The sequence below is a fragment of the Silene latifolia genome, chromosome 3 (assembly GCF_048544455.1).
Source record: "Silene latifolia isolate original U9 population chromosome 3, ASM4854445v1, whole genome shotgun sequence".
NCBI classification, from domain to species: Eukaryota; Viridiplantae; Streptophyta; class Magnoliopsida; order Caryophyllales; family Caryophyllaceae; genus Silene; species Silene latifolia.
This window is the reverse complement of record NC_133528.1, coordinates 128499585-128515021: the sequence shown is the minus strand read 5'-3', so window position 1 is coordinate 128515021 and position 15437 is coordinate 128499585. Positions and strand designations below refer to the sequence as shown.

General features: G+C 31.7%; 1 protein-coding gene across 1 annotated transcript; it reads right to left on the bottom strand.

The window, feature by feature from the left end:
• Positions 1-6884: 6884 nt before the first annotated feature.
• LOC141649663 (protein FAR1-RELATED SEQUENCE 5-like) lies at positions 6885-10132 on the bottom strand. Its single transcript, XM_074458347.1, has 7 exons — positions 10099-10132; positions 9965-10009; positions 9347-9415; positions 9144-9221; positions 8161-9045; positions 7276-7860; positions 6885-7198 (listed from the first exon to the last, which is right to left on the bottom strand). Exons 1-7 carry the CDS (start codon positions 10130-10132, stop codon positions 6885-6887), a joined length of 2010 nt encoding a protein of 669 aa, XP_074314448.1.
• Between the last annotated feature and the right edge of the window lie 5305 nt (positions 10133-15437).

Below are 15437 nucleotides of genomic sequence, written 5' to 3'. Positions count from 1 at the left end.
CGTAGATGGGAGTGTGTTTTGAGGATGTGTTGTGCGTAGTGAAATGTATTTGAATTTAATAGTGTTGTGTTCAAACATTCCAGGAACATTTTTGACTCAATTGTTTTTGTTCATCAAATGTATTTTTGTTTCAATCCTTTTTCAATGTATGGCTACTATTAATACTATTCAGTTATTAAATTCCTATTAAGACATCTTGCGGTTATTGCGTGGGTACACATTACTTGGTTGTGTAAATACACATATATGACTTTCTCGGGGTACAGATATACACCCCACCGTGTGTGGATACACACCCATGGTCATGTGGATACACACCGCATCTCGTGTGGATACGCATTGTCGGCTGTCTGGATACACATCCCTGGCTTTGTGGATACACATCCCCGGCTTTGTGGATACACATAATGTTCCTGGTATAGGCCATTGGACAGTTACACTCCAAAATAAAAGGATGTGTGGATACACATACCCGGCTTTGTGGATACACTTCAAAATATTCTTTTTGCGTTCGCTTTGTTGTTCTTTCATTTAACAACAATCAATCATTTGATCTTCCAACTTCTACATATATAGCACATCATATATTTGATCTATCCCATTCTTCCTAGGCTAAAATAGCAGGACATATATTTATCAACGAAAATGTATTTAGATCCACAAGTATAAGATAAATCTCAGCATATAAGACCGTCTTATTCTATAGTTTGTGATATAATTTGGGCTAAATAAAAGTAAGTCACAAAAATTCACATTGGTAAATTTAATAGTCAAACTATAATTGTTTGCGAAACAATGATAATTGGAGTGCTTTCATTTTACTAAAACATTATAAAAAGTAAAATGATTTTTTATTGTTACTATTGTCCTCGGTTTGATTGCCTACTACTCCGTAATAGTTTTAAATTGTAAAACTAGTTTTGTTACTCGTGAGAATTCACAGGACTATTTATGGTTTTCCGCTTATGTTTACTGTTTGATGTCATGTGTTCAATGTACTCTATCTTGACATCTTGTGAAGAATTAAGATTTAGATGATAGCCTAGAACCTTGTTTTAGTTTTCGTTATATTTTTGTGTGTGTTAAGCACGAACTTTCATACTACTTTATCCTTCTAACTAAAGAGAGTTGAGACAATGCTCTTATGATGGAGATGAGGAAGTTAATATATAGGCAATATTATTGGATATTCAAAAATTAAAAAGAGGGCTTTAATTTTAGGATAAATTTTCGGAGGAAATGAACAGTAAAATTGAGATATAGCCGGGGTAATACTTTGGAAAATTGAGTTTTAAATCATTACATGTATTATGATATTATTTTTTTCAGTGATAAATAATCATTTTTAAGGCCCTTATTAAACTACCCTATTTAACATTTATTTCTTTTCTTTAATAAGATGACATATTGTTTCCCTTTAATATTATTATACTTTGTATTTATGTTACCATAATTTATTTTTTATCTTCACCTTTATTAACAATTTTTTTTTTCTTCCCTGTAATAAATTACTGAAATTAATGTGAAAATTAATTATAAAAAAATTCTTATATAATATTATAATAATCCTAATTTAAAATTCCTTACAAAAATATTATTATATCTATATTAAATTAATTGTGTACATTAAAAATTTCACGAATTTAAAAATTCCAAGACTCTACGGATCACATCTAAGTTTCATATTTTATAATTAAAATTGACATTTTAATTAAATTTTTCATAATTGAACGTGTTAGTGAATCGATTAAGATTTTTCATATTATTTTTTTAACTAATTTCTTATGATAAAATATTGATTGAAATTGATATATATTTTTTCTTTGATAATTGTTAAAACTTAATTATTAAAAAATCTACTTAAAAATTACACATTTATTTATTTAAAATTTTAAAAAATAAGTAAAAATTTTGTTAAAAATATTAGTTGCTAACATAAAAAAAAATTAAAACAAACTTTTTATTTTCCTCTCCTTTGTTATAAAACTACCCTATTTATTTAACCTTTATTTCTTTTACGGATAATTCACGCGGTACCTTTGAAGTTTGCCACTTTTGCACGAAATACCCAAATTTTTGATCCGAAAAACTTAAAGAGGTCATAACTCGTGTTTACGAGTTCAGAAAGTGACGTTTTTTTTTCAAATCGCTTATCTTCCTGAGAACTACACTTTGGAAAAAAAAAATTGTCGCATTTGGATCCGTTGCTAGGGGTTATTGTGCGTCAAAGTTTTTCCGAGCAAACAAACTTTGAGTGATCATATCTCTTGGTCACGAGTTCCAACCTCGTCAAATTTTTTTATAAAATCATAGGTCTCGGAAAGATGATCGATTTGAAAACAAAAAATTTCACTTTCTGAGTTCGTAAAGACGAGTTTTGGCCTCTTTAATTTTTCCGGATCAAAAATATGGGTATTTTGTGCAAAGTGGCAAACTTTAAGGGTACCACGTGAATTATCCGTTTCTTTTATTTAATAGGATGACCTTTTTATTTTCCTTCAACATTATTATACTTTGTATTTATGTTACCATAATTTTTTTATCTACCTTTCATTCGCAAATTTTTTTTCTTCCCTATAATAAATTTTTGAAATTAATGCAGAAATTAATTACAAAAAATTTCTTAATATTATAATAATTGAGACAGTCCTATTATGAAAAAAAAACATCTTATTTATCACCAACAAATGATTTTTTTAACGCAAATGAAAAGTCTCATATCTATAATTTGTGTTACGGAGTAAATAGTCTTTGAGCTAGTAGTTTGTTTATATTGCAATGATTCCTCATTAATTTGTTGTATCTCACATTACTAACATCACTCAAAACATTTAGCACTAAAAGAAAGTCACAATTTTAACAACAACCCTAAAGAAAAGGATGGTATAGCATTTAAACATACCAAAAAAGCTATTGAGAGTAAATACGAAGAAGGATGGAATTCCAATAAGACAAATTATTATTAATATTAAAAAATAAGGATTACAATTTTGTCATTCACTCTCGAACTCACTTTAGTAGCTAGTAGTTTAAAAGTTTTCGTCTATCGATTTTGTATTAAACCAAAAGGATTAGTCGCTAAAAAATCACACAAATTACGTAGTCGGGGGTTTAGGGATTTAGGAAGTGACCATTTTCATCCGAACATCTCAAAATAAATACACCTGACAAAATAAGAAAACCATATAAGGACATGGCATTAAATAATTAAAGGCACAATAATCCAGAGTACTATATCAAATCTTACTTGTTAAAAAACGCAAACAAAAATCATGGCAAGATAAAACATGCATACTACTTACATCCCAAATCTCTTCCATTGGAAGACAATATATCAGTGTGTTTGAATAAATAATGAAGTAAAAGTTAAGATAATTTTACGATTGTGGTAAACAAATTTCGGTAAACACTTGCTAACAAATTACGTAAAGAGTCGATGTTTTGGTGATTTAGGAAGCGACCATTGAACACCTCAAAACATATAAACCTGACAAAATAAGAAACCATATAAGGACATGAAATGACATAATAAAGTGCACAATCATCAAAAATAATCTTATATCAATAAGTTAATCTTACTTGCTAAAAAAATCAAACAATAATCATATCAAAATAGAACGTACTACTTAACTCTTAAATCTCCTCAGTTAGAAGATAATATATTGGTGTATTTGAATTCCCATCAAAGAAATCCTACAAAGTAAATAATGAAGTAAAAGTTAAGATAATTTTACGATTGAAGTAACAAATTCCAATAAACACTCAACTCAATAACAATTTGCGTCACATAATGCATTTGGCGTGTATTGTGGAAGACATCATTTAAAATTTACCAAACTTCCATATGCAAAACAAATTGTTTGGTTTCAATAAAACCAAAAAGCAACTACTATGTAATTGGTAGAGCAAATGGTGGATATCGACAAGTGATGGTGTTCATCTATTGATGTCAATATTTAAATGATAAAATGAATAAGACTTATAATTCAATGGAATAAACGGGGAATTTCAAATGGTAGAATTAATTTCCTCAAAAAAAAAAGTAGAAACTCATAGATGGGCGGAGTAAATGGTAGAATGTTGATAGTTTTTTTAATTAAATTGCTCAATTATTTGTTTTGACATTTAAGAAGCAAATATATATATGAAAATTTCTAATAAATTTGGTAGGGTATTATAGATTATAGATAGATATAACATGCCACCACATATCAGAGATTCATATTATCATTTTATATTACACACCATAATAGAAAAAAGAAAAACTCGACAAAAATGAAAGAGTATTCAAACCAAAAGAAAAGTGTAAATATTACCATTATTTCTAATTTCATGTAATGTTATTGATATGTGAGTATGTCACCCTCCTGCAATTCGAAAACAAACACAAAATAATTAGATTCTAACTATTAATTCAAAACATAATAAGGATAAAAATCGAAACAATACACTTAGTTCTCTATGTATTTTTTACCTACCGGCATTTGTAATAAAAATGAAAATTAGGATTGGTGTGATATTTATAATAAGATCATATTTGTAATTAATTCTCCTATTAATTTCAAAAATTTATTTGGAGGAAGAAGAAAAATTTTGTGAATGAAGGGAAGATTAAAAATTATCATAACATAATTCCTAATAATGGTGAATAATAACATACTATCATTAAATAAAAGAAGTATATGTAGATAGATATGATAGATTCATAATCTCAAAGATAGATTCATAACCAAAGTTGTAAGTGGAAAATAAAAAGTTCATACTAATTTATTTGTTGTGTTTATTGTATTAATTTATTTAAGAATAATGATGATAATAATGTGATTTTTATTAGACATTTGAGTACATTTTATGCATATATAAAAGGGTTAATTTAGTAAATTTACATTGTATAGATTAATGTCATGTCAAAATAAATTTTGTCATGTCACAATTAAAATTTTGTCATGTCATAATAAATTTTTGCCACGTGGCATTGTCTACGTGGCTTTAATTGGGCATTTTAGAGTTGCCTTTTAATAATATTTATAGATGTGGATTGTAGCCCATCTTTGAAGTTAATAAAATATAACCAACATTATAAAAAGTACAGTACAAATTAATAATCCGGAAAGTAATTGCGGATTTCAAAACGAATATCACTGAAAACATCATTATCACCTTCAACCCAATCCACCGGGTCGTTTTCCCATGCAAGCGGAATTGTCCCGAACTCAAAGGAAGGCCCCTGAGCATACAAATATGCGACCAGTCCCAAATCATCTCTATTAGCAACCCATAAATATGGTCCTGACGGAGGTTTAACGTTTTCAAACCACCACCTCGAAGCTTCATTATTAGAAAAAGCGCGCTCCAGTTTGCGAGCTTGAAGGAAGCATTTGCGCTCATCTCCCGCTCCAAACTCAATCATTGCATGTCCCTTGAACGACCCATTGTCAGAAATAGCCGGGTGGATAGCTTGAACTAAATTTAATCCAGCACCCCGAATAATTTCTACTAATCTGTCAAGATCATATGAGAGAGTTTCCTTTCCAAACCCATCTCGTGTGCTTGGCAAATTATAAAGAATACACATCACAGGTTTGACGTACGATATTTCGGAATGGCGTCCGAAACTTTCTACTGAATCAAAGGATTCTACATCAGATTCATAGGATGCATCAGATGAATTATTAGAAGACATAATGGTTGAGAGGGAATTCAGTATAGATTAAGTTTGAAGTTTTTTGAAACAAAGAGATTGTAAAACCTATTTATATAGAAATAATTAAGGCAGATGCAATGCATAGAGTTGAACGAATGAATGTTTGGTGTGAAACGTTGTAAATAGTCAATGTTATCCCGAAATGTCTAGAAATGTGTAAATGTGTGGTAAATAGAAACGTTGTAAATAGTCAATGTTTTTATTTCCAAGTGAATGACGGTTTAATCCAAAAAGAATTGAAACTCATTCTTCGTTTAATTCCAAGTCAATGACGGTTTCAGATGGGTCCTGTGAATGACGGTTTCAGATGGGTCCCAAGCGCATACATTTTTCATCCAACAAGCCTCTACCCTTAACCTTTTCAATTGGACCTAAATTTAAGATCCCTCCGGCCTATTTACAAGTTATCCCGGGGATTGTAATCCTAATTTTTGTCCCATTTTATGATAAACTCTTTGTTCCTACAATGAGAAAACTCACTAAAATCCCTTCCGGAATAAATACCCTTCAAAGGATCAGGATCCGGTTATCAATTATTACAATTGTTGTTCTTTGCCTTGATCGAGACAAAGAGGGTCCATGTTGCAAGTAGGAATGGACTTATTGATGTTCCCAAGGGTGTTGTCCCTATGAGTGTAGGGTGGTTAGTCCCACAATTTATGATTATGGTGCCATGGGAATTGGGGGCTTTGATGAGTAGCGCTATCATATCACTTGTGCAAGAGATTACTTCAAAGAACGTCATTCGCTCATACCGATTAACACCACATGCAACATTCAAGATACGAGAAAAACTACACCAATTCACTATTCCCATTGTTTCATCAATTTTTTAAAATAAAGAACTTAATCTTCAATTTGTATTTATATTTTATTTTTAATTATGTGTGTCACACCTCGACTTTTGAGGGTACACAATAAAAGTTAGAATAATAATAGAGAAGCAAAGTGTTTGAACAGTAAACGTGAGACATTAGACAACCAAATAACACTTCGCGACTTGGGCAATTCCTACTATCATGATGCGTTAATTAAACATACTTCTTAGAAGTCTTTACTTACTAGAAAGACCACTATTTAAAGTCAAATACAACATACTTCTTAGAAGTCTTTACATACTAGAAAGTTTTTAGAATACTTAATACAACTTAAACGTTTTCTAGCTGAAATCAAACTGGACTCACTTTTGAGTGGCTCGACTTGGGCAATTCCTACTATCATGATGAGTCATTTCACTGCAAGCACAACATTTCCTCAAGGGCTTTGCATTTTCTTGTACTGCCTTTTCCTTGTTTGAAGTAATCCGTCTTCCTGATCCCTTATTCTTACACTTTTCTGGTGGTAGAACACTAGCTTCAGACGGTATTTTCGAGCCAATAAGCATCTCAATTTCAGCTTTCTTGTTTTTTGACTTCCCACGCTTAACTGAAATCATCAATTTCTCGTTGAAAGCGCGAAGAAGTTCAAGCAGCTCATCACCAAGTTCCTCATTATCTTCAACAAGCGAAATCAAGTAAATACTTCCGACCACAATTCACTTATCTTACTTTGGTGGTTTTCTATTGACATACAATCAGCTAGGAGGGTTGTCCCAACAACATTAAAAATGGGACGACAAGTTGCATATTTGCCCCATCTGTCTAATAGATACTCCGTAGGGATATCATCAAACCCTCTATCTTTTAACACCCACATAACATGCTTACAAAGTAACCCAATCCTTTCAAACATCTTACATGAACAAGAAAATTTATTACCACTTAAATCAACTGTGTATACCTTGTCTTTCTCGCGGTCCATTATTGAAATATGCTCATTGTTGTCTTGATTGTCCTCGGTGAAAGACCACAAGTAAAACACGCACTTGGAGTTCTTCTTGAAATTGATAAAAACAAAGGTGGTGTAAAATTCAGAGGTTTTTTTTTCTAGAAGGAGAGGTGTTGATAATTTTGGAGAAGAGTTCTTATCATCGGCAGTCACCTTAGCATATTTCCAACGCTGCGCATCCATAGCCGATTGGAAACGCATCCAAAACTCAACAAGAGTGAGGTGCGGGTTTGTAAAATTTCCAAAGAAGCTATTTTCAGATTCTGACCTTGATGTTGTGCGCATAATCCCACCAAGATATATGTCTCTCGAAGTAGGCGGGAATCCAACTTGAACGAATGTCAAACATTGACTTCAGCCACTCATGATCAGAAAGCTCATACGAAGAAAGGATTGATTTTCATCTCAATTCGAATTCTTGTGTATCAATCTCTCCATCCCAAACAATAGAATTTATTTCCTTCAAAAAGTTTGTGTTTTGGCAAATTGTCGGCCCGACTTTGTCTGGCAACTTTTTCATTATATGCCACATGCATAATCGGTGTTGTGTTTTGTCACCAAACACATCTTTTACACTTGATTGATGCCTTTGCATTGGTCGATTATAATTGTAGTAGGATAGCAATCACCCATAGCCTTCACAAAATTCTCAAATAACCAGGTAAATGATTCTCCATCTTCCTTTCTTAACAAACCACCCGCAAAAGTGACGCATCTTTTATGGTTGTCCACACCAGTGAACGGACAAAACACCATTTTATATTCATTGAAGTTATAAGTAGCATCAAAAGAGACGGCTTCCCCAAAAAGGGCATAATTTTTAATTGAGATTGGATCTGCCCAAAAAACCTTACTTAGTCTTTTTTCATCATCCACCTCAAAGTCGAAATAAAATGATGGAGACATAGCCTTTTTTTGCATGAAAGTTTCCAATAACATCTCAGCATCATATTCCTTGATATATTTCTTAACATCCCTTGAAAATTTTTTGAAATCTTCTAAAGAAGCTCCAACATTTTTGTACCCTTTTACATATTCCTTAAACATTCTAAAGGAATCCACTGGACCATGATTTACCCTTGAATTATCCATGATCATTTTCTTGTGAAAGAGATTCAAATTCCTAGATGGTTTCATATGAACCATTGTAGCTGGGGTAACTATTGCGTGTGTGTGTACCTCAACAAAATCATAAATTTGGTATTCACCGGTGTCAATTCTCTTAAAACTAACCTTAGCTTCACATCCTGTTCTCGTAACAGTCCTCTTTATTTTAGTCCCCTTGTTCCTACTTTTGCCTTCTTTATTACACACACAGCGCTTGTGTGTAACAATCCTATTAACCAATTTTGTTGAATCTAACCTTGGAATAAACCCACAAACTTTTGCATATTTGTTGTAAAAATCTATTCCATCTTCCAAATTTGAAAACATCATACCGTTGATTGGTTTTAGATCTTCTGGACAGCTTGGGAATCCAAAAATTGTGTTTTCAGAACCAACTTGTGGGGTTTCTACAAGACAATTTAACCAAAAGGTTGTTATTTTTAAGGCAAGTACATTATATTAGTTAAATCAAACCTTGTAAATGAACAAACCACAATTTTTTTACCTGGTGCATTAGTCAATGGAATCATAGGAGGTATATCATTGTTCATTAGAGCATCAACATTAGAAGCAACTATACTGTCTGCACAGGAAATGACACACAGTAGGAAACGCATTATGTTCCAAAGACTAAAATCAAGAAAAATATAGTCCATAGGTACACATTACTATGATATTAGATACATGCTTACGCTACATTTTGCGTACCTGTTGCATCTGTCAAGGGAAGTACAACCAGTATATCTGAGGCATGGACATTAGTAGCAGGTATACTATCTGCACAGGTACACATCTCATTCAAATTAGATACAATAATTCATATGTCACTATACATCAACAATTTGTGCAGAGAGAAAGAAGTTTGCGATTTTCAAACTGCTAAACATTCATCCAAAAATTTTCAAATGCTATACTAGCTTAATTTTTTGAAAGACTGCTCTACGGTGCACAAAATCATAATCAGTACGAGTATTTATCACATACGGAGCACATATTTTCCCACCCAAGCCACATTAGGTACACTGTGTTTTTTAGCTAGCCGATATACTGTTTAGCTAGCCAGATACATTTTTTTTTCAAAATAGCTGGAATGATGTATCTAACAGCCAGAGATGTATCTTTGGCTAAGAATTTTATTCTGTCAGAGATATATCTTTTGGCCCCCATTAAACCACCCAAAAAAAATACAAAAACAGTCAGAAAAATTATCCACAGCTAGAAAAATTATACAGAGGTACACATCTTTGTGATCCTAGATACACTACTTCAGTTTAGTAGATACATGTATCTGACATCCCGCAATAAGAGAAAAACAGTAATGTGTACCTATAACTTCTTCTGTCATTGAATCATCCTCTTTTCCGTTATCACCTACAACACCTTAAGCAATTTCAGAAATGGATCCCAAATTTAATTGAAAAAATAGTTCCCAAAAATGTATTTACAACAATAATTCATACCTGAATCAGTAGAAGATGATGAAATTATAACCATCCTAAAAATAGTATCAAAACACAAACTAAATTACCATCAAAATCTCAAAATACGATTAAAATTGGTAAACCCTAATTTTAAGAATTTCAATTTGTTCAAACCCTAATTTACGATTTAAATTTTGTAAACCCTAATCTGAGTAAAAAGCTTACCTCTTAGATTCGCATGGGACAGGAACAATAATGGCGGAAAGTAGGATGATTTGCAGCAATGGAGAATCGCGTTTCTTCGATCAATTTTTTTTTTTTTGTTGGGATGAGTTTTTAGGTTAGTGTGTGTTTATTACAGCGCTTAACTTTCCTTTTTAGATGGTTCGTACGGTTCGTACGATAAGCTAGTTCGTACCTGAACCCGCTCCTATATATTTATATATATATATATATATATATATATATATATATATATATATATATATATATATATATATATATATATATATAGAAATGGGATCAAGTGAGTCCCTTAGTATAGGTGAGTCCCATGAGTCCTAATCTAAACCATTAGATTAGAACAAAATTAAGGGCTGAGATTAAATCTGAAAATAAAAGCCCTATATAAAACAACCAAACCCTAATTCCCTTCATTTCTCTTCCTACTGCTTCTCTCTCTTCCTCCCTTTCCCTCTCTTCCTCCCTTTCTCTCTCCGTCCCACCTCCACCTCCTGCCGGTGCCCACTACCCGCGTCCCTCTCTCTCGTACCTCCCTCGGCCACCACCCCGTCACCACCATCGCATCCCTCTGCCTCCCTCGGCCACCAACCCGCGCCTCCATCTGTCTTCAGATCCACCAACCACCATTATTCCCATAACCAACGTCATTCATCACGAGCATCTTTTGCCGCCGCTACCACCTCTCGCCTAACCTGCTGCCGCCGACCTTTCTTCTTCTTCTTCTTTTTTTTTTTTTTTTTTTATGTTGTCGTGTTATTGTTGCGTAGGGTGGTTTGTCGTTTTTTTTTTTCTGTGGTTGTGATGTTGTTAGGTGTCGCTGATGGTTGGTTTCATGGTGGGTTGGGTGTCGCGGACTTCTCCTTTTTTTTTTTTTTTTTTTTTTCAAAATGGTGGTCAGTGGTGGTCGTGGCTGGTGGTCATCGGCCGTGGTAGGTCGTGGCTGCCGCCTATAGTCGTGGCCATCTTCTATGTTTTTTTTTTTTTTTTCAGATTGGGGGCGGTTGTTGCAGGGCAGACGACCTCACGGTGGAGGGTGTGGTGGCTGGTGGCTAGAGGTGGTGGTGGTTGTGTTAACGTTGTGGTCGTGGGCCGAGTGGCTGGACGAGATGAGGGTGGTGGTTATTAATATAAAGTTTCAGCGGCATGAGTTAAAGTTACGCTTTTACGGACTAAAGTTTACGCTTATATGGACTAAAGTTATGCTTTCATATGGACTAATTATACTCACCAAGGACTTATATTACATAAATTCAAATTACAATCCTAAAAAAAATGAAGATAAAGTTTTAAAAATTACGACTAAAGTTCCAATTTTAAAACATTAAAGTTACCTTCATAAAATTTATAAATCACAAACATTAACTAAATTCAAATTTTTATATTAGAAATTGTCAAAAAAATAATTAAAGTTTTAATTTTTAGCATTAAAGTTTCACTCGTAAAACATTAAAGTTACATTTATAAATTAAATAAATTCAAATTTTTTTTATTAAAAATTAGTTAAAAATATTAAAGTTTTGATTTTTAGTATTAAAGTTTCATTCGTAAAACATTAAAGTTTCATTTATAAATCAGTAAAATTAAATAAATTTAAACTTTTATATTAAAAATTGTCTAAAAAATTAAAGTTTCAATTTTTAGCATTAAAGTTTCACCTTAAAATATTAAAATTATACTCAAAAATTGATTTTATATATTTAAAATCAAATTTTATAACATAAATCTAAATTTTTATTTATAAAATTATTTTAAATATTAAAGTTATAATTATAAAGAATTAAAGTTACAATCATAAATTAAAGTTTCATTTCTAAAACATTAAAGTTTCTATCTTAAAATTTTAAAATCTCAACCATCAATCTTAAAAGATCAATGGCTAAGATGAGGACTTAGTGGACTCACCATTTTAGGTGGACTCATTTGAACCCCTCTCTCTATATATATATATATATATATATATATATATATATATATAGAGAGAGAGAGAGAGAGAGAGAGAAGAGATCAACTAAGGTTCTTAGATAATTTAAGTCCATAAGTTCTATTATGAGCCATTGGATGGAGGGAGATGGAGGGATGAGATCAACCCCAAAAAAGTGTGTTTATAAGCTAACATCACCATCTCTCTCCTCCTTCACTAATCCACTCTAATTAATCACTAATTTACTATATATTTGTTTTCCACTCATCCATTTCTCTTTCATCTTACACATTTCATTTCTCTCTTCTCTCAAACTCTAAAAAAAAACCCAAATAAATAAAAAAAACCCAAAAATCCAAATAAATAAAAAACCCAAAAAATCCAAATAAATCAAAAAACTCAAATAAATCATTCATTCTTCTCTTCCTCATTCACCACCACCCCACCCGACACCAACTAACCACCCACCACCGCCGCCGCCGCCGCCCCACCGCCACTGACTTTTTTTTTTTTTTTTTTTTTTTTTTTTTTTTTTTTTTCCGTTTTGTGTTAATTTTTATGTTTTGAGTTCTTTTTTCCATTCATTATTTTTTTTGTCTTTTATTTTATTTTAGTTGTCTTTTATTTTGTTAGTTCTCATTTTTTATTCATTTTCTTAAATCTCTTCTTGTTATACGTTTTTTTTTAAGATTTCGTGTTTTAAATCTCGTTTTTTTTTTTGTGAGATACTTTTTTTTCATCTAAGACAAAAATGGACTAAAGTTATACAAAAATGAACCAAAGTTATACAAAAATAGACCAAAGTTATAACTAAAAAAGACTAAAGTTATACAAAAATTGGACTAAAGTTATACAAAAAATTGGACTAAAGTTATACAAAAAATGAACCAAAGTTATACAAAAATGAACCAAAGTTATACAAAAATGGACCAGAGTTATACAAAAATGCACCAGAGTTATACAAAAATTCACCAGAGTTATACAAAAATGCACCAAAGTTATACAAAAATGGACTAAAGTTATACAAAAATGAACCAAAGTTATACAAAAATGAACCAAAGTTATACAAAAATGAACCAAAGTTATACAAAAATAGACCAAAGTTATACAAAAAAAGACTAAAGTTATACAAAAAATTGGACTAAAGTTATACAAAAAATGAACCAAAGTTATACAAAAATGAACCAAAGTTATACAAAAATGAACCAAAGTTATACAAAAAATGAACCAAAGTTATACAAAAATCGACCAGAGTTATACAAAAATGCACCAAAGTTATACAAAAAATGGACTAAAGTTATACAAAAATGAACCAAAGTTATACAAAAAGGAACCAAAGTTATACAAAAATGAACCAAAGTTATACAAAAATGGACTAAAGTTATACAAATATGGACTAACTTTAGTCCAATTTTTTGTATAACTTTAGTCCATTTTTTGTATAACTTTGGTGCATTTTTGTATAACTCTGGTCGATTTTTGTATAACTTTGGTTCATTCTTGTATAACTTTGGTTCATTTTTGTATAACTTTAGTCCAATTTTTTGTATAACTTTGGTGCATTTTTGTATAACTTTGGTTCATTTTTGTATAACTTTAGTCCATTGTTGTATGACTTTAGTCCAATTTTTGTATAACTTTAGTCTTTTTTTGTATAACTTTGGTCTATTTTTGTATAACTTCAGTCCTTTTTTGTATAACTTTAGTCCATTTTTGTATAACTTTAGTCCTTATTTGAATAACTTTTGTCCTTATTTGTATAACTTCAATCATATTTTGTATAACTGTAGTCCAAATTTGTATAACTTTAGTCCAAAATTGTATAACTTTAGTCCAAAATTGTATAACTTTAGTCCTTATTTGTATAACTTTAGTCCTTATTTGTATAACTTCAGTCCAAATTTGTGTAATTTTAGTCCAAAATTGTATAACTTTATTCCATAAGAGTATAACTTCAGTCATAAAATGTATAACTTTAGTCATAAAATGTATAACTTTAGTCATAAAATGTATAACTTTAGTCGTAAATAGTAAAAAAATCAAACAATAAAAAAAATAAAATCAAAACATAACACAAATCATAAAATCAAACAAATAAAAAAACTTGAATAACAATAATAAAAACCAAATAACAATAATAACAATAACAAAACAAAAAACCAAATAACAATCACAAAAAACCAAATCTAAAATCTAAATAAAAAACCAAATAACAAAACCAAATTTAAATATCGTGTGTATAACTCTAATGCACGCAGTGTATAACTTTAATAGACAAGATGTATAACTTTAGTCCAAAAAATCAAATAACAATAACAACCAATTAAAAAAATAAAAACAAAAAAAACCAAAACAAAAACAAAACAAAGAACAAAGAACAAAAATAAAACAAAAAAAAAGAAAAAAAAGAAAAGAAAAACGCAGTACTGGCGGAGGAAGGAAGGAAGGAACAAAACAAAGAACCAAAACCAAAAAATTAATAAACAACAAAAACAAACAAAACAAAACAAAACAAATCTGAAAAATCAAAACCAAACAAAAATCAACAAACCTAAAATAAGTGAACTGTTCACGTGTGGTTTCTAGTACAAATGTTGCACAAGTGCTAAAACTTTTTGACAACTCACCTGAATGTTAACATTCCTAAATGACCAAGAGCAAATAAATACGAAGTATAACAATTTTAGTAGCTCACTCAAACAATAACAATTTTAACATAATTAACTAAGCAAGCAAGCTACCATCTGCAAATTCGACCCATAAAAAAAGGAGAAAAGGAGGGAGGCGGCATATGGCGGTGGTGGTTTGTGGCAAGCAACCTTCAGATCTGGCGAGAAGGTGGCGGCACGAGCAGATGTGTGTGGTAGTGGTGCGGTGGTGTTGGTGAATGAGGAAGGGACGGCCGCGTGTGGGTGGTTCGGGTGTGGTGTGTGGTGGGGTGGTGGTGGGTCGGGTGTGGTGTTTGGAGGAGGGGTGGTTTTGGTTTTTTTTTTGTTTTAGTTTGGTGCGGTGTGGTGCGGCGTGGTGGAGTGCGGTGGAGTCGGGATTGGTTGGTGGTGTTGGCGGGTCTGCTGGTGTGTGGCGGGTTGTGGGTCGGGTGTGGTGTGTGGTGGGGTGGTGGTGGGTCGGGTGTGGTGTTTAGAGGAGGGGTTATTTTGGGTTTTTTTTTTTTTTGTTTTATTTTAGTTTGGGTTTTTTTTATCAACTTGGTTTT